Source organism: Mauremys mutica, chromosome 15, assembly GCF_020497125.1.
Source record: "Mauremys mutica isolate MM-2020 ecotype Southern chromosome 15, ASM2049712v1, whole genome shotgun sequence".
In the NCBI taxonomy this organism is placed as follows: domain Eukaryota; kingdom Metazoa; phylum Chordata; order Testudines; family Geoemydidae; genus Mauremys; species Mauremys mutica.
The window spans coordinates 3267134-3290824 of record NC_059086.1 but is presented as its reverse complement, the minus strand read 5'-3'; the positions used below and the strand labels follow the sequence as shown (position 1 = coordinate 3290824).

At 58.7% G+C, this 23691-nt stretch overlaps 2 protein-coding genes across 2 annotated transcripts; one reads left to right on the top strand and one right to left on the bottom strand.

Annotated features, from left to right (window-relative positions):
* Positions 1–1674: 1674 nt before the first annotated feature.
* NFKBIB (NFKB inhibitor beta) lies at positions 1675–10414 on the bottom strand. Its single transcript, XM_044988762.1, has 6 exons — positions 9745–10414; positions 8806–8911; positions 7692–7920; positions 6945–7033; positions 6591–6824; positions 1675–4827 (listed from the first exon to the last, which is right to left on the bottom strand). The coding sequence occupies exons 1-6, from the start codon at positions 10242–10244 to the stop codon at positions 4780–4782; spliced, it is 1206 nt and encodes a 401-aa protein (XP_044844697.1). The 5' UTR covers positions 10245–10414; the 3' UTR covers positions 1675–4779.
* A 454-nt stretch (positions 10415–10868) lies between these two features.
* On the top strand, positions 10869–23691 carry SIRT2 (sirtuin 2). Its single transcript, XM_044988846.1, has 16 exons — positions 10869–10988; positions 12105–12151; positions 12857–12905; positions 13946–14062; positions 14332–14373; positions 15415–15521; positions 16261–16317; positions 16812–16880; positions 17300–17429; positions 18240–18299; positions 19639–19694; positions 20796–20872; positions 20956–21007; positions 21401–21468; positions 22254–22320; positions 22925–23691. Exons 1-16 carry the CDS (start codon positions 10973–10975, stop codon positions 23108–23110), a joined length of 1200 nt encoding a protein of 399 aa, XP_044844781.1. The 5' UTR covers positions 10869–10972; the 3' UTR covers positions 23111–23691.

Genomic DNA, 23691 nt, shown 5'->3' with positions numbered 1-23691 from the left:
CAATGACTGCTTCAATAAGCAAAGGGAGAACTTGAATCTGACTATTAAATGTGGAGTTGTGTTAACTGCCCCATGGCTTCATGGATGCAGTTAGTTGCTCAGTGGTGCCTCCGAAAACCAGGAACGGGAGAGTTAAGGTACATGACACCCCTGCAAACGCACAAATGATCTTCTCGGGTATGTCAGCTTGGTTCAAGCCACGCTGGAGAACCAACTTTGACTGGGGATAACTTTTTAAATATTGCCACCCCGAAGGGGCAGTGGCTGTTAGACACTAGCTGAGATCAATTCCAGGAGGGTGAGATCAATTTGGGGCCATCGCTTTTTTTGCACACGCCGGAGGGTCAGACTAAGAACTGTCAACTACTGATGTCGCAGGGCGTGGGGCCAACCAAAACAACCCCAGCTTTGGACTACTCACCCCCCAACCTTCGTGCGGCTGGGCACTTTGAGACACCGCAGCTTCCGGCTTGTTTTGCAATGCGCTACGAGCCAGCAGAAAGCCTGCGCCCCTCTCCCTGAGGTGTGAACCGCTCCCCATTCATTTCAGTGGCCTTTACAAACATGCTAACTACCTCCAGCACAGGGGCCATCGAGTCATTTCATGCTGACTCCCAGCGGGGCGGCATCCGGGCCCCTTCTGTGTACGCTTGTAAATCAGGCACAGAAGCTCTGACATGTTTCCCTTTTCGGGGTCAAACTCTCCTGGCGGTAGGGGGGCAGGTTTTAAAGATTTTTGTCTTTTTTTGGTAGGCGGGGGGCAGCCATACCCCACTTGTTCTGGAGGGAGGACAAGCCGTAATGGGCTGAATCTGCAACAAGGGAGATTTAGGTGAAATATTAGGCCAAACTTTCTCTCAGGGGAGTGAAGCTCCGGACCAGGCGTCCCAGGGCGGTTGTGGGGTCCCCCTCCCTGGAGGTTTTTAAGGACAGGTTGGACCTGGTTCTGCCTCAGCGCAGGGGGCTGGCCTAGACGACCTCCCGAGGTCCCTTCCAGCCCAACACGTCTACCAGTCGGCGAGCTTGGAAAACGCAGCGCTGTCAGAGCTAACGTCACCCTAGGCAGAGCCGACATAAAGCCTAGCTGTCAGATTCCTTCAAACCCCTGGAACGGCTTCGGAGGGAAAAACTGGCTGGCGGAGCTAGCTCAGGATCACAGCCCACGGTGGATACTCTCCTCTGGAATAAGTGGCTCTATTCCAGGATAAAGAACAGGAGGACTTGTGGCACCTTAGAGACTAACACATTTATTTGAGCATAGGCTTTTGTGGGCTAAAGCCCACTTCATCGGATGTAGCAAATTCAGAACTACGGAGAGGGAAGCATGCACTGCAGGGGCAGGATGCGGGGCTAGATCAGGGAGGCAGCATGGGCTAGTGGATAGAGCACTAGCTGGACCTCAGGAGTCAGGGGTTCCAGGCCCAGCTCTGCCACTGGCCTGGTGGCATGACCTTGGGCAAGTCACTTCCCCTTTCTGCGCCTCAGTTTTCCTGTCTGTAAAATGGGGATAAAATGCCACTCCCTCCTTTGTACAGCACTTTGAGCTCTATGGATGGGAAGCGCTATGTAAGAACCTGGTATTATTAGAGCTGGACTATGGCTATGATGCAGCGAGTCCAATCCTCTGTCCAAACGCCCTGCCCTGCCCACCACACAAACACCAGACACGCTGTATAGGTCAAGCAGTAGCTTTAATCTCATCCCCCCATCACTGGTCAAGAACATACAGGATACAAAGAGAGGGGAGAAAGAACACGCAGACACAGAGCCATATAAAGTTAGACGACAGCTCATACAAAACTCACAACATAGCTAAAAACACGCACTGGACGAGAGTTATGTGGGCTCTGTCTCTCTAGACACAGACCCAGCTTACACAGAAAAAGCCATTTCCCTTCTGCTGGGAGAAGAATGCAGCAGCCTCTTCAGCCCGGTGGTAGAGAACAATCAGCCAGGGACCAGGCTGCTTTCGGGAGCTAAAGTGGGTGGGGCCTCGTGAACAGCGTCCCTCATCCAATGGATCAAAACCCACTCAGGGGGCTGGGGGTCAGTCTGTCCATTCCAAGACCACCAGGTCTGAGGCCTGCTCCATGCAGCAATGTTTGTAACAGTAGAACTACGTCACTTGGAGAGGGTGGGGGAGTTTACTGATAGCAAGACAGTACAGCCGCTAGTGTGGACAGTTAGACTGGTCTAGAGGTGCCTTACATTGGTACAGCCCATTCCCCTTCCCGAAGGGGAAATAAAGCACCTTTGTGTCGGTAGAACTGCTTGCCCACAGATGGGACTGTCCAACTTTAACTAGACAGACACAAAGAGGCAGCGTGGCCTAGTGCATAGAGCCCTGGACCAGGGACTTGTTGAACCTGGGTTCTACTCCCAGTTTGGCCACTGGGTGACCTTGGGCAACTCATTGTGCCTCCATTTCCCCATCTGTAAAATGGGGACAATGAGCCTGACCTCTGTTATCTTCTGCTGCACAGAGCCAGGTGGTGTTGAAGTGCTACAACTTGTGTGTTAGACAAGCCCTTTAGTAAATAAGTACGGAGGCCAAGAGGGCTCAATCCTGGTCCACCTGAAAAGTATTATTGACTCTAACAGAGTCAGGTCCCTCAGTCCTTTGCACTGGGGCAAGTGAACTAAAAATCCAACCTCACTTCCCAGGAAGGCTACTGAGTCCGGGCTCCCCCCGACACATCCAGAACCTCATTAGCCCGCCCCCAACTCCTGGTACTGAGATCACACTGATGTCAGCTAAGGTGCTCGGCCCTTGAGAATTAACCCCCGCCCCCTAAAAAACAGAGAGCCCCCATCTTCCCTTACGTTTGGGCCTGTGTTTTCATTTACAAGAAGCGTGAGAATGTAAAGGAGGAAACAGCAGCCTTGGGGAATGAGGATTTTGTTTAGAATTAAATCTTTTCTCCCCGCACCCTTCCAAAGCTCGAACGGGGAGTAGGTCTTACTGAAAAGCCATCTGTAACTAATGCAGCCAGTTTCTAAATCAAGTCTCAGGTCTGCTTAGGGCGGCTCTTCCAAAATTACCCCCCAGCAAACAGAAGCAATTTCAGACAGCGCAGCACCCAGTGGTCCAGTCTCCATTGAGAGTCCACGGTGTTAGATGCAAAGATCAGAGCTAGTCGGGAATCTGACAAACCGTTCCCACCCCTGGGGGGAAAAAAACCACGTCAATTTGTCAAAGCCAAAGCTGCTTGTGAACAGGGCCTCTTTGGCAGACTTGCTCAGTTCAAAACACTGGGAGGGGGGTGGAGGTTTAAAACCAGTCAAATGTCCTGTTTTAACAAGGGAAGTTTCCAGTTTTGGAGACAAAACAACTTTTGGTTTTGAAATGAATGAATTCAGACTTACAAAACAATCAAAATCTTAACGCCTCAACTGAAATTATTTTCAGCCCTTCCGCTCAGGAAAGGCGGAGATGGAAATTTTCAGCCCAATTTTGAGGCAGGCAAATATTTTGATCTCCAAAAACATTAACAGGAGGGGAAAACCGCTTCCTGCGTAGCTCCAGAAGAGACCCTATTGACACCCACCGCCAAGTATAGCACGAACGAAGCTTTACAGCCAGTCAACAACCACAGAGGAAGAAAACCAACTCCTCAGGGAAAGGAATGAAGATGGTCCCACCTTGCAGTGCCGGCGGAGCTGCTTAGAAGCAGCCAAGACTGGCAAGGTACAAGAGAGGCCCTGTTCCTACACCAGACGGCACAGACGCCGTCCCTCTTTCTCCACGTCTGACCCAAATCAGACAGCTCCAAACACGCCCTGACTCTTTCTAACCTCACGCCCCCACCTTTGAGATCTAAAAGGTCTCTCTCTTTGGCCTCTCTTCCCTCCTCTTCCTCACTCTGCTCAGAACAGACCCCCCCGCCCCATTCTTCCCACCAGCCTCATCTGCTCCTCCTGTGAACTTCTCCCCCACCCTGCCTGTTTCGATCCTCCTACCCTGAGTCGGAGCTATTGCCCTGTCTATCCTAAACGCTAGCAGAGGCCCAGATTTTCAAGAGCACTCACTCACCCTGGTCCTTACAGCCGGGGGAGGAGCCCAGGGCTGCACGGCGCTCGTGAAAATCCATCCGCCTCAGTTAGGTGCTTAGATGGAAGCAGCTAAAAAGAATCCGGCCCCACGTACTAAATCCAGCTGGAGTAAGGCGGTGCTCGCTGCTTCTCAAGATAAAAGCAAACAGGCCTAAGGGGTTTGAAAGGCAGCTAAAAGCCAGCTGGAAACACCCCCCATTCTGTGCAGCTCCCCACTGACCCGAATTGCTTGGTTATGGGACCAGCATCCGTGGACTCCAGCAAGACCCCTTGCACGGGTAGGGATGACGCTCCCGCTTCGAAAGCAAACAGCCAGAGGCTCGACAGGGCAAAGGATGCAGCGAGCAGAGAAATCCTGCCGACAATCCAGCCCAGCTGCGACTGCAACGAGCAGCAGGTGCTGAAATACCATTTTATTTTAACGTAATCAAAATAACTCGATATAAACGGACTAAACTAAAACACGGAAGAAAACGAACAAGGGAGGGGGGAAATAAACGGATTAGATCAAAGCTCTGGTGAAGTTTGGCTACTGGTTCCAAGCAGCGGGAGCTTTATACTGAGCTTTGCCAGAGACCGCAGCTTTCGGATAAATAGTTGGAACTAGCTGGGAACGGAGAGATTGAGCCACTGCCAAAATTTATTCCCACAGCGGCAGAGCAGGACGCGAGTCTTTTATGGAGATGGGTAACGGCTCACGCTGCAGGCGATGCCGGCCGGGCCCTGTCAGTTCTTATAGTGTCCACTGTTGATGACGATGTCGTCGTATTCCTCCTGAAAAACGGGAGAGCTTCGTTGATGACCGTAGTGGTACGGCGGGATCGAAGGGGGCGTGTTTAGAGACTGTTACGCAACGGGTGCGCAGGGCCAGATTAAAACAACTACGCACACAAAATCTGCTGTCGCTGCCAATGCCCCACGTTCAGGTTTCTTTCCTTCTTGTATTAGGCTGTAGCAGGGTGGTTACCCTGCTCCTGCCCTGAAGGGCTTAAAGCAGCCCTGGGGGAAGGTTGTGGCTGGGAGCTGCTAAGCTGGGCTGATTGGGAAGTGGCTGCAGCTGGCCTGTATAGAGAGGCTGGGAGCCAGGAGCTCAACGGTCTCTCTCTGCCTGTAGAGGGAGAAGGGCCTGGCTGCAGGGAGCTAGACACAGGGTACCTGAGTGGAGCAGGGCTGGGGACAGGCAGAGGAGCTGGGGAGCCCCAGGCTGCGGCCTAGCATTGGGCTAACAGGTACTGGGGGATGCAGAGGGCAGCCCAGGGGTAGGCCAAGGCAGCAGGTCCAAACCCTCCTTGCCAGTGATGAGTGGCTGATACTGCAGTCTGCCCCAGGGCGCAGGGGCTAGACAATGACTGGCAGTAGCCTTAAACTGAGGGGAGGTGGGGATAGTGGGTGGGGGTTCCCTGGGGAGGGGAGACCCTAAGACTGAGGGGTTTCGGCCAGGGGGCAACACCCCAGATAAAGAGGCACCGGGTCCTGGAAGGGACACGGGGGCCAAGAGGCAGCGGATCACCGGCCTGCGGAGGGCGCTCTGGAGCTGGAATGAGCTAATTCCTGGAACAGACCAGGAGGAGGCAGTGCAGGGGTGAGTCTGCCCATCAACACAGGCTCATAGATCCTAAGGCCAGAAGGGACGACTGTGATCGAGTCTGACTTCCTGTAAAACGCAGGCCCCAGAGCCACCCTGAATTAATTGTTGTTTGAACTACAGCAGATTTTGGGGGAGGGGGAACCCACAAATTTTGATTTAAACAGTGTCAGTGACGGAGAATCCATCACAGCTCTAGGAAAATTAAGGACTAATGACTCTTAAAAATGTGCCCTTATCTCCTGAAGCGAGACAAGTCAATTTCCAACTGCTAGGAGACTGAAGAGCCATCCACTGTCAAATTTCTCATACCCACGTAGCAGGGCTTGATTGGTGCCAGGGCTGAGTGCTGACACCTTTAGGGCTTGGCAATTCATAGCACTGGCATCCTGGGGCTTGCCACGTCAGTCATGAATGCTAAAAAAAATTCCTCGAGCCCCGGCACCTCTTTTACTACCAATTAAGCACGGTGAGGCAGGTACTTACCAACTGATCCCAGCACCCCTTAACCTGGTCTGCGTTAATCCAAATAGACCAGAGACTCAAGGAAAATCAATCCCTTTGAGAAGAGAATCCCTTGCTGGTGAAAGACCCCTTTGGTCTGCACTGCTGCCAATCGCAAGGCCAGCTTCCCCACCCACTGTGGGTTAGAGGACCCACTCTAAGGGGGGGTTCAGTCTCTGTGGGTTCTGTTTGATCTTCAGCGTCCACTAGGCTTACGCAGGAGCGGACTAGGAACCAGGCTGAGACCCGCCAATTCGTTCCACCTGGGGGTGCTACATAGCTAGAGAACGGGAATGGCTTTCCAGCACTGCTGTCTAGAGGGGGAGTGGCTGCTCCAGGACAGAGCTGAGCCACACTTGCAAGGGGTGACGCTTGGCCTGGCTTCGCTCAGGTGCCAGCGGCGCTCCAGCCTCCTGCGGCGTTAATTCAGTACCCCCACCCCACTCACGTCGCTGCTGTCAGCCAGGCTTTCCTCCGAATCCCAGTCGGGCTCCTCCGAGCCGAACTCCCGGAGCAGCTGCAAGATCTTTTGGTTGGGCCGGTGCACGGCGCTATAGATGGGGGTGTAACCGACGTACATCCGGGCCCGCGGGTCCGCTCCGGCGCGCAGCAGGCACTCCACCACTTCCGGGCTCTGCGACTCCACCGCCAAGTGGAGGGGACTCCGCCCACAGCTCAGCTCCTGCCAGCGGTGGACAGACAAGTCAGCGAGGCTGCCATGGAGTACTCTGGGAAGGGGAAATGCCTTCCGATCTCTTCCCACCCCTCCCCGGACACGATCCGCCCCAGCCCCAGCACTAACCGCCTTGTTGAGATCGGCTCCGGCACCCACAAGGAGCTTGACCACTTCGAGGTCCTTCCGCAGGACAGCCACGTGCAGCGGCGTGTAACCTGTGGAAACCAAGAGTGGAAATTTTGATCAAGTTGATTTTTGTCTCCCTCGGGCCACCTAGCAACCTATCAGTGGACCAGCTGGCTGCTGTCATGGCAACACGAGAGGATTGTTCGCCCTGCTACTGAGGAGGGAAAAAAAACAAACAAACAAACAAAAAAGCCTAGAGGGATCTTTTATGGAGCAGCCTCATCGATTTCTTTGCTCCAGTCATGTCCTGCAGCAGGGAGTTCCACAGGCTAACACTAGGCTATACAGCAGACTGTGTATCCATCCAGCATGCTGCCTTCTGGTTTTTGTCATCCCCAAAGTGGCAGGCATCACTCTCAGTTAAGCCACTTCTGCACTCGGGGCAAACAGGCATTGAAGCCACTTGGGTGGTGGCCAAATTCTGGTGTTCTCTGGCCCTTGGGTATGTTAGAGAAACCTCGGGGCTGCTCTAACTCATGTTCAGCCCTCCACAGGCTCGGGGGAAGCAGAGAATAGCTGGAGCGCTGCATGCTCTGGCCATGGGAGCTGGGCTGGTGCCAGGTTGTTGTGCCAGCTCCTTATTAGTCATGGAAGGGGAAGGGAAGGAGGGTGAGAATGCTCAGGACAAAGGTCCCATGTGTAACGGGCCCCGTGTATTTGCCAGGCAGGTGATGAGGGGCTCCATACCGTCATAATTGGTGCAGTCCAACTGAGCGCAGGCATCATTCCCTTCGCCAGGCCTGTGCCCGCTCAGCGATGCCAGGAGCCACTGTGCGCAGTCCCGCCAGCCCTCCCGGCATGCCAGGTGCAGCGCTGTGTGGCCAGCTTTCTCCTGCATGCAGAGCCCCGCCCCGGCTGCCATCAGCTTGCAGACAAAGTTGGAGGCGCCGAGGATGACAGCAATGTGCAGTGCCGTCTGGAGAAGGACAGCGAGAGAGACGGGGGTGAGAAAGGCCAGGCCCCCTTTACGGGAGACCTACCCTGAGCTATCGTCATGAATAGCACTAGAGATCATGTCTTTCAGTGGGTTTCACCCCAAATTCTCCCAAATAGCTTTGCACCCTATACCCCAGGAACAGTGCTGAAATGCAGCCACCTCCAGGCAGCAGCCAATTGCACAAGAGGGTCAGGAAATTTAGCCAAGGACGCCAGGGTAAATCCACTATTCTCACAAAAGCCACCTGTAATACTCAGGCGTGGGGCAGACAAGGTCATATCCTCCCTGTGCACGAGGAGCTGCATGGAAGTCAGTTTATCTGCCTGGGAAGAGCGAAGGCCTCAGGATGAGCGAAGATCGGCTTACGTCCTAAAACAAAGCCTTCCCTGACCCCATATCTGCTTTGGTCCACTGCTGTCAAGCCCCCACGCTTGCTCCCCATCCCTCTGCCACAAAAGGGGCGGACGCGTTTTGATGCCAGCCCCGGTTCTTGAACACTTATTGTGAAGTAGCATCTCCATCAGCTTGGGACTCCATCGTGCTAGGTGCGGTACAAAGCTAGGGACAGTCCCTGTCCCAAAGAGATGGTTGGGCTCTGTAACACTCTTCCCTCCTCCCACAAGTCATTTATGATGCTGAAGGGTTTTTAACAGGGGGTTGTTTCATTTTCCAACCAACACCCCAAGCATTCCATAAAGGAGGTGGCATCATGTAGGGACCAGACTGGGAGCCAGGACTCCCAAGTTCTGGCCCCCGGATTGCTGAGCAATCTTCAGGCAAGCCAATTTGCCCCCTCGTGCCTCAGTTTCCCCACTGTAAAATGGAGGATGATACAGACAGGAAATGCTCCAGTCTTGGCCCAACCTGGCCCAGGTCGTTCTGCAGATCCAAGTATTCCGTCCCGGCCGTGTACTGCAGGATAGAATCCAGGAAGGCCTCATGCTCATGAATCACTGCCAGGTGGAGGGCTCTGGGGAGAGAAAAACAGATAACCACTCCAAGCAAAATGAAAAAGCGTTACCACCCAACTGGCTGAAAATACCACCCCTGAAAGGGAAGCAATTAGCAAGCAGAGAAATCGATCTAATCAGCAAAGAGCGTGCAAGCACCAAACAGCTGGTGAGGTAGCAGGGAGGCCATAGGGCAAATCTTGTATGTGTTTGAGCAACGGAAAAAGCTCCCAACGGGGACTGATTTGCAGATGCTGCCTAAAGCGTCCCAGGACCGAGAGACCAGCGATTGAGGGCCACTGTCAATACAGAGAGCAGTAGGGGGTCTGCAGTTTGGGGGGAGGGGGGACCGGCCGGTGTGTCTGTAATCCAAAACTAGAGCAGGGGGGTGGCTGTAGGTCAGGACTGAGGAGCACCCGGGGGAAAGCCAACGTCTCAGAACCTCCACCCCATGCTGCACTTTCTCGGCCAAAATGTTAGTTAAGATCCAAGCGCAGGGCTGCACCCAGTCGTCCTGAGGCGCGTTGCTAAGAGCACAGAGCAGCGGTGCCCTGTCCCCGAGTTGGCGTCCACATAGCTTAGCCCCCAGGACTGGGACCCGCAGCAGGGCTCTGGCGACGGGGCTGGGGACAACGAGACCCTGGCGAGGGACATTGCCAAGAGAAAAACAAGGCGCCCTCGTTGTTTTTGGGGATACAGACTAACACGGCTACCGCTCCGACCCCTACGACCGAGAGAGGGGCCCCTGCGTCCGACAAGGGGGCTGCACCGCGGGGGGCCTTGCGGGGAGGGGACGCGCCCCGGCCCAGCACCCGAGCCGGAGGCTGGACCAAGCAGGCGCCCGCATACTTACGTATCCCCGTCCTCGGTCACGAAGCCCAGGACGTGGTGCAGCCAGTCCTCGGGGCCCACCGCGGGCGGCTCCCCGGCCCGGGGCGCAGGCTCCCCGAGCCGCACGGCCTCCACGCCCTGGGTGATCGCCCCCACCGCCTGCCCCCCGGCCGCCCCCCAGCCGGCTTCCTCCTCGCCCAGGGAGTCGCCCAGGGCAGAGTCCAGGCGCTCGCAGGAGTCAGGGTTCCGGGGGCCGCCGGGGTCAGAGGTCACGGGGCGCCCCCCGGGGCAGGGGTCAGAGGTCACGGGGCGCCCCCCGGGGCAGGGGTCAGAGGTCACGGCGGCGGCGGCAGCGGGGGGGTGCGGGGGCTTCTCCGGGGGGGGCCCCAGGCCATCCTGGATCTGGCTGAGCTGCCCCTCGCTCAGCGAGCCCAGGCCGCTGTCGCACCAGTCCTCGCCCGCCTCCGGCCGCTTGGCCTCGCCCAGCCCGGCCGGCGGGGCCCGCGGCTGCAGCTCCGCCATTACTGGGGGACCCACCCTAACCCTGCGGCTCGCGGGGCGCCGCTGCCATGCCCGGGCCGGCGCCGCTGGCTCAGGCTGGGCCCATGGAGGGGATTTCGGGGGCCCGGGGAATTCCCCAGCGCCCCAGCCAATCCCCGGCGGGCTTCTTGGGGCCGCGGGGCAGGCTGGGAGTTGTAGTGCTGGGCGCGCGGGGCGCGCTGGGAGTTGTAGTGCTGGGCGCGCGGGGCACGCTGGGAACTGTCAGCCAGGTTCGGGCGCGGGGCAGGCTGGGAGTTGTGGTGCTCGGCGCGGGGCACGCTGGGAACTGTCAGCCAGGTTCGGGCGCGGAGCAGGCTGGGAGTTGTGGTGCTGGGCGCGCGGGGCACGCTGGGAACCGTCGGTTAGTGCTGGGCGCGGGGCACGCTGGGAGTTGTGGTCCTGGCCGCGGGGTATGCTGGGAACTGTAGGGAGGGCCGGGCGCGGGGCACGCTGGGAACTGTAGGGAGGGCCGGGCGCGGGGCACGCTGGGAACTGTAGGGAGGGCCGGGCGCGGGGCACGCTGGGAGATGGAGGGCGGGGCACGCTGGGAGTCGCGGTGCTGGGCGCGGGGCACGCTGGGAATAGGGGCGGGGCGCGCGGGGCGCTGGGAGTTGTAGTCCTGCCGCGGGGGGCGGACCCGGTCCCGAGCCGCAGTCGGGCCTGGCGGAGCCGAGCGGGGCAGGCACCGGGGCAGCCCCGCGCCGGGATCTATGGCCGAGCGGGACGGTAGATCGCGGGGACACCCCCAGCTACGGCGCCCCGCCCCCCCCGCGTCATCGGGGCCCCCCCTTCCAGGGGGTTCCTGCCCCCGAGCCCCCTCCCAAGTCACGGGCCTCCCTTGCGCAGCCCGGGGTCCCCCCCTTCCGCCGGGGGCTCCTCCCCTTGTGCCCCGAGTCCCCACAGCCCCCCCTTCCCGGGGACTCCTTCCTCCTGTCCCCCCCGGGTCACAGACACCCCCCTTCCCCTGCCATCCCCCGAGTCACTGGGGTCCCCGCTTCCACCTGGGGCTCCTCCCCTTCCTGGGGACTCCTTCCTCCCCCCTCCCCCCCGGGTCACAGGCACCCCCTTCCCCTCCCATCCCCCGAGTCACTGGGGTCCCCCTTCCGCCTGGGGCTCCTCCCCTTCCTGGGGACTCCTTCCTCCCCCCTCCCCCCCGGGTCACAGGCACCCCCTTCCCCTCCCATCCCCCGAGTCACTGGGGTCCCCGCTTCCACCTGGGGCTCCTCCCCTTCCTGGGGACTCCTTCCTCCCCCCTCCCCCCCGGGTCACAGGCACCCCCTTCCCCTCCCATCCCCCGAGTCACTGGGGTCCCCCCTTCCGCCGGGGGCTCCTCCCCTTGTGCCCCGAGACCCCACAGCTCCCCCTTCCCGGGGACTCCTTCCTCTCACCCACCCCCAGATCACAGGCACCCCCTTCCCCTCCCATCCCCCAAGTCACTGGGGTCCCCCCTTCCCGGGGACTCCTTCCTCCCGCCCCCCCAGATCACAGGCACCCCCTTCCCCTCCCATCCCCCGAGTCACTGGGGTCCCCCCTTCCACCTGGGGCTCCTCCCCTTGTGCCCCGAGTCCCCACGGTCCCACAGCCCCCCGTTCCCGGGGACTCCTTCCTCCCCCCCTCTTCCCCTGGGTCACAGGCACCCCCTTTCCCTCCCATCCCCCGAGTCACTGGGGTCCCCCCTTTCCCTGGTGGGCTCCTGTTTCCCTGCACCCTGAATCACCGGGGACCTCCCTTTCCTGGGGGGCTCCTCCCCCCGCCCCCAGCTTCCCCTGAGCCAGCGGGGTCCCCTTTCCACCCAGGCCCTTTCTGATAGTAACTTGGATTTTTTCCCTTTCCGCGTCACAGCGGCGGGTGCCGGAGGAATTGAGGCAGAGAGGGGCTCGGACTCGCCTGTGAGTATTGGGGGTGGGGGAAGGGGTGTGGAAGCCCTTTTAGGTAGGAAGTCAGGGTTCCCTTTTGTGGTGAGGCTCAGTGAGCTTAGGGGGAGGGTGCATGTACTTGGTCTGAGCTAACCCATTGCATCCAAGGGACAAGGGGGAACCCCATCAGGTCCTAGCTAGCCCTGTCCCTCCTCGTTCCCAGGGCTCAGCCCCGTGTGGCTTTCAAATCCCACAGTGGTGACACTGGACCACGGTGAGATTCTGACCCAACAGTTCTGCAAATTGTCCCTTCTGTGTCTGGCATGAAAATCCTTAGAGAGACAGAGTTTGGTCCTGATCTTCAACCCCTTCTCTGGTGATCAACCGCCAAAAGTGTGCTCCCTTGTGGAGCCAGGAATAGAACCCAGGAGTCCTGACATCCCCACCCCCCCTCAACTCCTTGCTCTAAAACTGACCTGACCCCACTCCCTTTCCAGAGCCAGGAATAGAACCCAGGTGTCCTGATCCCCCAAGCCCCTACTCCAGTCATTTAGACCCCACTTCCGTCCTGCAACTGGGGCAAGAACCCAGGAGTCCTGACTCTCCTTGGTTCCAATTCCCCAGCCGATTCTACCCCAGACCGAGATGCTTCTAACAGTAGCCAGTAAACGTAGAAGACGGTTCTGTGTTCACATTGTCTGTCTTCACCCACTGATCGTTTTATATTTTGTTCTTCAGGACTCTGATTCTGACTCTGAAAACGGTGGCGCCTCTGGAGAGTCTGAAAGTAGGTGGCTTGTGCTTTATTTTAGGGGTGGGATGGGGAGTGTGGGGAGGCCCAGCTGCGTGGGCTTCCTTTGTGATACAGAGGGGATGGACTGTGCGTAGCCTGTGAGAGCCAGCTGGGTCTGTTAATTTATGGCTATTCCTTCCTCTCGGGAGGCTCTAATGCGTCGGGTGAACAGCGGTAGCATCTGCAGTTAGACCAGCTTTTTCTGTCCAGGCTTCGAGGCAAAAACTGGTCTGTGGCAGGAATCGGGATTGAATAATCTTTCTTGATTGTGCTTGTTGGGCCCCTGAACGCCTCCTGGTTTCTAACATATTTGTCCTCATAACGTCCTGGGAGGCAGGGCAGCACCATTATCCCCAGTGTCCAGATGGGGAAACCAAGGCATGGAGCCTGCCAGTCCGGCGACGCCACCTCCACAAAAGACGTTAACTGAACTGAGAGATGCGCTCTTCTGCTGGCTTCGCTGCGTCGGCACTGGGGGTTCTGCTGGCACAGCTGTGTCGCCTAGTGGGCGTGAACACTCCTAGCCCACAGAGCTGCCTGGGGAGAACTTTGCAGCGTACGCCAGGCCCGAGTGACTTGTCCAGCGTCCCACAAGGAGTCAGTTGCAGAGCTGTGGTTTGAACCCTAACCACTGGGCCCTCCTTCCATTCTTCCTTAGCATCTTCAGGGCACTTTCCAAACATTAACTAATCTTCACAATCGTCTCTCTCTTTGAGATTGGGAAACGGGAAGAAATGGGTTCCTGAGGGGGAAACTGAGGCATGGGGAGGGGCACTGCCTTGCCCAAGGCTGCTCAGCAAATCCATGGAGGAGCTGGGATTAGAACCCAGATATCCTGGCTCCCAGCCCCTCCTGCACTAACCACTACCCTCACTTCCTTCCTACAGCTGGGGATAGAACCCAGGAGTCCTGGCTCCCAGCCCCCTGCTCTAACCGCTAGACCCCACTCCCCTCCTAGAGCTGGGAACAGAATCCAGGAGTCCTGGCTCCTAGGGGACCACAGCGGCTAATGTTGTTTGTTCTCTCCCTTTCAGTGGATTTCCTGCGAAACCTCCTGTCCCGGACGCTGGGCCTGGGCAGCGAGAAGCCGGAGAAGGTGCTGGATGAGCTAACGTTGGACGGAGTGAGCCGCTTCATGCAGAGCGAGAAGTGTAAGCTGACTCTCCCTTCTGAGACCAAGCCAGGGAGCCAGTCCTCATTCTGATCCCCCAAACGGGAAGGGGAAGGTGCTGGGGGTAACCGTGCCTGGGAGAGACCGCGGGCCAGAGGGGCTGCCGAGAGGGAGGCGTAGAGCCGACCATGGATGTGGCAGGGACTCCATGCTGGTGTAACTTACAAGCCGGAAGCGCCGAGAGCTTGGGGCTGTTTCCCGAGTAGCTTTCCAGAGTCAGGTTTGACGCCTCCCTCTGTTACCTTGCAGGCAGGAACGTCGTCTGCATAGTGGGCGCTGGGATCTCGACCTGTGAGTATGGCAGCGGGCGCGGTGGTTAGATCATTCACGTTGAAAAGAAACCAGCGCGTAGCAATAAACCGAGGGGGTTCTGATACGGCTCAGTTTCCCCTAGTGTTTCAATAGCACTTTCCATTCCAAAGCTGTCTGTGAGCCACTGCTGAAATGCAGCCACCTCTGGGGTGGAATGCGGCAGCTGTTTGTACGGGGATCGCTCACCCCTCCACGGAAATGCAGACAACTCTGGAGGGTGGCAGCTGTTTGTACTGGTCCCACCTCCAGTGCCGAGACGCAGCCAGTTCTGGGCACAGCAGCTGTTTATGCAGGGATCACGCATCTAGCACTGAGGTGCCTCTGCCTCTGGTGTGGAGCGTGACAGGAGAGGAAGTGATGATGAACCCTGGATCTGATGGAAACTGCAGGAGGATGGTAGAGAGGCAGGATGGAATGGCGCAGGCTGGAATTTGACCAGAACGCTGTCTCTAATGCCAGGGTGTTGTTGGGCAGAAGGGAGGGGAAGGTGCTATGGGACCTTGAGCGACCAGGAACGTTCAGGACTTCAAGTCTTGTTTGAAAGACAGCACCTCTGGCATCACAGCGCCCCCTGTCGGGCAGTGGCGGAGCAGTTAGTGGGGTTATATCGCACGTCCAGACTTGTTTCGTAGCCAAAGCGCCTGGCTCCTGGGCACTAAGCCCTGGCACTGGTCAGACTCACAGAAGACCTGTCCTCACCTGGGCTCCCTGTAAATCCTGGGATGGATTCTGTGGGGAGTTGGGGGACTTCGGCGGTTCCCAAGTCCTGGTGAAGAATCCGGAATCCCTAGAACCTGAAAGCTCTGCCCACGGCTGATCTAAAATGTGCTGGTGGCACCCCAGAAAATGAGTGTTACTAGAAAACTGCTCCCCTGCTAGGCTGAGGGACACGGAGGTGACCAGCCCCTTGCTAGAGGGCTCCCCCAGCATTGAGGCATCCATTCTCCATCTCATCCCATTGACCGACACCGCTCGGCGTTTGGGTGGGTTTTCTAAGAGGCTCCCCCTTGTGTCCCTCAGCCGCGGGGATCCCAGACTTCCGGTCACCCGGCACGGGGCTCTACGCCAATCTGCAGAGCTACAACCTGCCGTACCCTGAAGCCATCTTCGAAATCAACTACTTCAAGGTAGCACCCCGGGTTCCTCCTCCCTCGGAGCTCCCCTTCCACAGCGATCGAGCCTTGCCCGGCGGGCCGCCTAAACGGTCCCTTGGATCACTGTCACCCTCCCACGTCCTAAAGAATTCCCCTCCGTCGTCCGCGCTTGCAGACACGTCGTATTCTTGTGTAGCCCTGGTACCCGAGGCAGCCAGAGTTTGGGCCCCGACCGAGGATGGATTGAGGTTAAAAACACGACTGGGCCTCGCAAAACTGCTCAGGTTTCTAGTCTCGTTGAGGAAACTGTCTCAGTTTAACCTCCTGAAGATCTTGGGGATAGACAGCGGCACTCGCTGCTTCCCATTTCTAGCCAACCGGCCAAACTAAACCCCTGTCTCTCTGAGACACAGGCAGCCTGGCACAAGGGCGGGCCAAGCCCCGGTAGCACCCCGCCAGAGCCGATGGGAGCTCAGCACCAGGCCATAACACAGGGATGGGGGTGTCCGGAGCACCAGAGATCAGGAGCCGCGCTCGTTTTGCACAGAGGTGGGCGTGGAGTTCAAACACGGGGGCACTGGGAGAATTGGGGGTGGCCAAAGAACTCCCCCACCCCTGCTTGAAGGCCTGATCCTGAGAAGTGTTCACCAAACCCAGGAACTGCGGGGACTGCTCAGTGAGGAATCATGTTGGGGGGGGACACAGGATTTGTTCGGAACCTGTAAACCAAACTTAACCCCACCCCCCAAAACGTCTATTTCCGTCCACACAGCAACACCCGGAGCCGTTCTTCGCCCTTGCCAGGGAGCTGTATCCCGGACAGTTTAAGGTAAATCCAGTCTGAGCTATCGGACGCGCTTCGCTTTCTCGAGCATCTTAATACAGAGGCATTGTGTAGCGCTATGACCCGGAGAATAAGCGCTTCCTTATTCCAGGGAAGGGAAGGGGTCTGGGAGCCGGGGCTCCTGGGCTCTCTGATCCTGGCAGTGGGATGGCAGGATACTTGGGAATAGATCATGGATCAGATGAAAAGGCCCAGCCAGACACGCCCCTCGCTCCAGATCACAGCACTGTCCCCTCCGGGCTGCGTTGGGCCGGATCCATGGATCCCATTGGGTCGCACCGTCCGGCCTCCAGCCGCTGCCCCGCTGTAAGGTGTAGAACCCCCCCCTTGATGCACCTTCCCGGGCAGTCCTAAGCCAGGGGGCGAGATTTCCTCCTCCCCCCGCGAGCTGGGAATCTGCTGGTGTAAATAAAAGGCAGGGACAGCTGCTGCTGACCTACAAGGGAATCCTCAACGCTGTCCCCCCTGCTCCGTTCCAGCCCACCGTGTGCCACTACTTCATCCGGCTGCTGAAGGAGAAGGGTTTCCTGCTGCGCTGTTACACGCAGGTGGGTGACCCCTGGCAGGCCCAGCGAGGTTGGGGGGAGGGCATGGGGGTGAACTTAATACACTTCACAAGCTGGGACTCCCAGCCCATGGGAGGGGGCACCGCCCCTCTTCATTCCAGCAACGCCCCCCAAGCTACTGAGGGACACCCCTCTCCGAGCTCCAGGAGCCTTCCTGCTACTCTCCAGCCCAGCTGAGCTACTTGCTGACTTCCTGCTCCAGCTGATCAGTCCCAGTTGAGTTTGGGCCCCGCCCCCTTTCAAGGGCCAGCCACACTGTGATTTGGGGCGGAGGGGGGGTCTAAGTGGGGCATTCAGAGGCGTCAGCTCAGCCTGGGGGCAGCGAAACTAGGCCTGGTGGGTTTCGCTCCCTGGGTCTCGCAGCGTTACAAGAGGCAGGTGGGTGTGTCTGTCCCTTGCAGAATATTGACACGTTGGAGCGGGTGGCCGGACTGGACCAGGAAGACCTGGTGGAAGCCCACGGCACCTTCTTCACCTCTCACTGTCTCGGCTCCTCCTGCAAGAAGCAGTACACCCTGGACTGGATGAAAGGTACCTCGGCCCCCGGCTCTCCTTAGCTACCTCCGTCAATGGCCACACCGTTCAGAGTCCCCGTGGCGCCCCAGTCCGTCGCCAGTCGAGATGGGCACATAATCCACGGGGCCCTGTTACTCCCCGTCCGTTCCAGGAGCTCCCACCCCACCAGTAAGAGAAGGGGGAGACAAATCCAGCCTGAGGCCGTGACAGGAGTGAAGCAAAGACTCCTGCCGGGTTCTCCCCCAGCGAATGGGTGGCCTGCCGGGGGGGGGCGGGATGAGAGGCTGGGGGAGGGTCTGTCACGCGCAGGCTTGTCCTGAGCTAGGAGCTCTGGTTAATGGTGGGGAGCAAGAACCATGGGACTCACCAGGGTGGTAGCCGATCTCTCTGACAGACGCCTGCGTGCTCGAAGGCGAGGTGGAGCGTGGGCATCTGAGGTTGGCAATCTCTAGGTCTGCATAGCGCTCAAGAGGACGAGGCTGTCGTTCACGTTCCCTTGGGTCTCTGCACAAAGTCGGGACCTCAGGAATTGCCCGCCTGGATCAGACCAGATGCCCGCCTAGCTTGGTATCCCGTCTCTGACGGTGGCCCGAAGCTGCAGAGGAAGGTGCCAGATGTGGTGTGATCTGCTGTCACATTTGCTAGTTTCCTGATCGCTTGAGTGTTAAGAATCTGCTCGAAGCTTTTGGATCTCTTCCAAAACCCGTTAGAATCCCTAATGTTCATAACTTGCAACTGGTTCCCGTCAGAGCCGTCTGTTCCCGCCTCCTCCAAAGCTGAGCTGAGAATCCGGCCGCTGACTTTCATTCCTTTTCCCTCTTTCAGAAAAGATTTTCTCGACTGTCACCCCCAAGTGCGACAAATGTCAGAGCCTGGTGAAGCCAGGTGAGTGTCTAGTTCTCGCCCACTGGTGATTCATTCGGGGGGGATGAAACTAACCTGGTCTATGCTAGGAACATACATCGGTCTCGCTTTGTGTCTCAGGGGCGTGAAAAATCCACCCCCCTGAGGGACAAAGTTATACCGACCTAACCCCTGGTGTAGACAGCACTGGGATGACAGAAGAATTCTTTTGTCGATTTAACCATCAACTCTCAGGGAGGTGGATTCCCTGTGCCGATGGGAGAACCCCTCCCATTGGCGTAGGTCGTGTCTACACTGAAATGGTGTCGCTGCGCCGCTGTAACACTTAAGAGTGTAGACGTACCCTAAGAATTGGAGCATGGATCTCTTTCTGTCTGTCTCTGTGTATGTCTCTGCTCCTGCAATGTAGTCTGGAAGAGCAGCTTAGCAGATACTGGTAGTAACAACGCTCTTCTCTTCTGATCTTCCTTCGGCTCCAGAGAGCTCGAAGGGTTTAGCAAATCTGAATTTACAGCTCCCCTGAAAGCAGTGAGGAGAGTTCTGTCTCCACCTCTGAAAATGCAGCCATCTCTAGGGCAGAGCACAACAACGGTTTAACAGCGGGCAGCAACGGTTGAGGACAGGAAGTGAAGAATCCCGTATCCAGTTGAAATGGCGGAGGTGGGAGGGCAGGGAGAGGAAGGTGATTTCCAGGGAGGTGGAATGAAATTCCCCTGAGACTTGTACGTTTCCAGGGCTTTTTGTTCCAAAAGTGATTTACAAACATAGGCACAGAGCGTGGTTGAAATGCAGCCACCTCTGGAATGGAGGGCAGCAGCTGTTGAAAACGGCCCGCAGCACGGTGACCAGAAAGCCAGTTTTGGCTAAGGGCGCCAGAGCAATCGCCACGGACGGTATTTTTATTTGTGATGGGGTCGCACCTGGGGTCCTCGTCCGTGCCTGGGGCTCCTTTGTGCTAGGTGCTGTACATGTTTGTTGCTATTAGATGTATTATGGTAGCACCTTGGGGTCCTAGGCCGTGGACTTGTCAGGGACCAAGTCCCTGTTGTGTCAGGGGCTGTACAAGCACAGAGCAAACACAGGGTCCTTGCCCCAAAGAGCTATATTCACATGCAGCGGACAGGAGCTGGGGGCTTCTGAGGGGTGTCTGAAGTCTATGGGGCCAGATCCCCAGCTGGTGTGAGTTGATGTCGCTCCATGGGAGTCAGTCATGGGAGACTGGGTGTAAATCAGCCGAAGCACCACTGACTTCACTGGAGCGTTGCTGACCTACCCTAGCTGAGGATCCAGCCCCGGGAGGCTGCCGACCTGCCGTGGCTTCTCCTCGTGCCTTGAGTGTGACGGCTTCTCTTCTCCCTAGATATCGTGTTCTTTGGGGAGAGCCTGCCCCCCCGCTTCTTCACACTCATGCAGTCAGTAAGTGCCCCGGCCGGCCGTGCTCCCAGCGTCGGCTCCCCAATAAACACCTGCCCACCCCCAAGTCCTGAAGCAGCGGGTATCTGATGCAGGCAGGATACCAGGGTAGATGGGCCAGTTCTCTGAGCTGGGACAGCAGCAGGGAGCGTGGGGAGGGATCCTCAGTTGGTCTGATAGGGGGTGGGGCAGATATATGGGGCTGGAGGGGCCCATTGGTCTAATTCGGGGGGGCGGGGGCAGTCTGATTGGGGACCGGGGGGATATACAGGGCTGGGTTGGCCCATTGGTCTGACCTGGAGGGGAACACAGGGCCGGGGGGGTCCATTGGTCTGACGTGGGGGGGAACACAGGGCCGGGGGGGTCCATTGGTCTGACGTAGGGGGGAACACAGGGCCGGGGGTGTCCATTGGTCTGACGTGGGGGGGAACACAGGGCCGGGGGTGTCCATTGGTCTGACGTGTGGGGGGGGAACACAGGGCCGGGGGGGGTCCATTGGTCTGACGGGTGGGGGGGGAAACACAGGGCCGGGGGGGTCCATTGGTCTGACGTGTGGGGGGGGAACACAGGGCCGGGGGGGTCCATTGGTATGACGTGTCGGGGGGAACAAAGGGCCCGGGGGGTCCATTGGACTGTCGTGGGGGTGCACACAGGGGAGGGGGGGTCCAGTGGTCTGACGTGTGGGGGGGAACACAGGGCCGGGGGGGTCCATTGGTCTGACGTGGGGGGGGAACACAGGGCCGGGGGGGTCCATTGGTCTGACGTGTGTGGGGGAACACAGGGCCGGGGGGGTCCATTGGTCTGACGTGTGGGGGGGGAACACAGGGCCGGGGGGGGTCCATTGGTCTGACGTGTGGGGGGGAACACAGGACCGGGGGGGTCCATTGGTCTGACGTGTGGGGGGGAACACAGGGCCGGGGGGGGGCCATTGGTCTGACGTGTGGCGGGGGACCAGGGCAGGGGGGCCCATTGATCTGATGGGGGGGACACAGGGCCCGGGGGCCCCATAGGGCTGATCGTCGGGGCAGTAGTGGGGGGGGATTACCAGCCCCATGGTGGCGGCTGGCAGCACGGCGCTAACCCTCTGCCCCGCACTCCCTGCAGGATTTCCAGAAGGTGGATCTGCTCATCATCATGGGCACGTCGCTGCAGGTGCAGCCCTTCGCCTCCCTCGTCAGCAGGTGGGTGGTGCTCCGGGGCCGCCTGCGAGGCCCCCGCCTGTGGCCTGCCCCCTCCTGACCTCCCCTCTCCTTGTCTGACACAGGGTGCCCACAAACACCCCGCGGCTGCTGATTAACAAGGAGAAGACGGGGCAGGTGAGGCCTTTCTCGGTGCCCGGGAGCTGCGGGGATGGGCTGCTCGAGCGGGTACCGACTGGCAGGCTCCCACGCCAGCCGGGACGATGCCACCCTGCTGGCCTGACGTGCTTGGCTGCATCCCCCCAGGGGAAGGGGGTGGAATTAGCACTGTTGGGGGTGGGAGGGAGGCAGTTGTGATGTCCTCCCCCCCTGAGTTTTTTTCCCCACCTGCACCCCAAAATCTTGGACATCCACCTAGCGAGCCCCAGGAGAGGAGTTGGGGGTGGGGGCATGAGTCAGGGTTTCTCCAGGGGGTTCATATAGTCTCCCAGTGGCCCCCAGGAGGCCCCCTCCCCCCCGCAGCTTCCTGGGAGCCCGTCTGTCCTCACCGGGGGTCTGTCTTGTCTGCAGAGCGATCCCTTCATGTCCCTGATGGGCCTCAGCACCGGCATGGACTTCGACTCGGAAAAGGCCTACAGGCAAGTTCCCTGGGGACGAGGGGCCAGGGCGGGTCGCACAGCCCACCCTGAGAGAGGGGTGACGGTCAGGGATGGCCCGTTTCGTTGCTGGGGGGCGGGCTGGGTCCGCCCGGCTCCTGGGGTGGAGGGACAGGAAACGGGCTAATGTTTAGGGCAGGGGATGTGGGGGCCGGGACGCCTGGGTTTTCTGCCCAGCTCTGGAAAGGGAGTGCGGGTGTAGTGGGTTAGAGTGGGGGGGCCGGGAGCCAGGACTCCTGGGTTCTATCCCCAGCTCTGGGAGGGGAGTGGGGTCTAGTGGTTAGAGCAGGAGGGCTGGGAGGCAGGACTCCTGGGTTCTGTCCCCAGCTCTGAGAGGGGAGTGGGGTCTAGTAGTTACAAGAGACAGGGCTGGGAGTCAGGGCTCCTAGGTTCTGTTCCTGGCTCGGGGTGTGTGTGTGGGGTGGGGGGGGGTGTCTAGTGTTTAGAACCAGGCATGGTGAGAGCTACACCTCCTGGCTTCCTGCCCTGCCTTTGCCACTGAGTTGCTGAGACCTTGAGCAAGTCGCCGAACTGCCACGTGCCTCAGTTTCTCCTCTGTAAAACAGGGCCAGCGATCCTTCCCAAGGGGGGAGCCCGCTGATCCTGAGAGAGATCCCTAGCTGACAGGCGCTAGAGACGGGCAGCGGGCTCTTCCGCCTCCCGGGCAGGTGATCTGGGGTGGGGGGATTCTCCCCGATCACAAAGCCGTTTCCTTAACACCTGCTTATTGGCTTCTTCCCCTGCGGGGCGCTCCCTTCCCGCCCCAGGGACGTGGCCTGGCTCGGGGAGTGCGACGCAGGCTGCACCGCGCTGGCCGAGCTGCTGGGATGGAAGGTAAGGACTCCTTTCCTGTGTATTCCCGCCTCCCCGTGTCTACGCACCGTCCCAGAATCCTGTGCAACCTCTTCTTAAGAGCCCAGGTGTCCTGGCCAGAATCCGAGCTCTGGTGACCCCATTCGCGTGGAGCTGCCTTTGCTCCAGGCCTGCTTAAGAAGTTGCCGCGTTGCGCCCCAGACGATGCTGCGCTTCAGCTCTGGGTGAGCGATTCACAGACATAGTTGCCCTGCCCTTCCCCAGAGGTGGCTGCATTTCATAGTGTGTGTGCGGGGGGGCGGTATGCGGTTTGTACAGGGATCGCTGCCGTGCTCCGCTCCAGAGTTGGCTCCACCTCTGCGCTGGATGAGGGATCTCTGTATAAACCGCTGCCGCGCCCCACCCCAGAGGTGGCTGCGTCTCAGCGCCGGGTGAGGGATCTCTGTGTACGCAGTACGGCAGAGCGAGCTGAGATCCTGGAGGAGGAGAACGCCTCTCTCGAGGACAAGGTGGTACAAACGGTGCCACCAGAGATCTTTGCTTTAGCCTCCTTCCCAGGGCGGCCAACTTCTCCCCCCACCCTGCCCCGTGCTCGCCAGCGTCACTGCCCTGTGTTTTTGTGCAGAACGAGCTGGAGGACCTGGTGAAGAAGGAGCACTCTGCCATCGATGCCAAATCGGGGCAGGCAGGTGAGGCTGGGGCAAGCCCTTCCCCTCCCCGGGCTGGGGCCACAGCAAGCCCCTCCGCTCCCCCAGCGAAGCCGGGGTCATCGCCCCAGAAGGAGAGCGACGCCGGAAGCAAAGCGGAATGAGGGAGCCCGGCCGTGGTCAGCGAGGGCCGTTAATTGGAGCGGATTAGAACTGGACAGTTTTCCCCTACGAGGGACGAGCGCCGTCTCTGATCTAAAGAGGGCTGGGGGCTGGGCTCACCCCAAGTTTGCAGCTCAGGGTGGGGGGTCTGGGATCAGAGAGGCTGGGGAAGGGATGAGATTCAGGGGAGTTTGAATCTCCCTGGAATCGCCTATCCTGGGTGAGCTGGGGCTGCTTTGAATCATTTCGCGTTAACCACGTGGTTCGTTATTTCCCCACCGAGCTAGAATAACTGAAATCCAGGGCTCAAGGAGAGCACCGCAAGATGGACTTGCATTTCCTTTCTAACTCGTTCCCCCAGCTGGGATTCCGTTTCCCTCAGAGACCCAGCTCGCTAATGTGTCAGGCTCCAGACTTTCTGACAAGTGTCACCAAAGCTATTAGGTGCATTCGGGCTGAAAATCGAATACCAGCATATTATGCAATCCCCACCCTGCCCCAGCTCCCCCGTTCGGTGTTTAATTTGGATTAGTTATTGCAATGTATTAAGTATCACTTGACTATTAAATTTTAGCATCTTGGA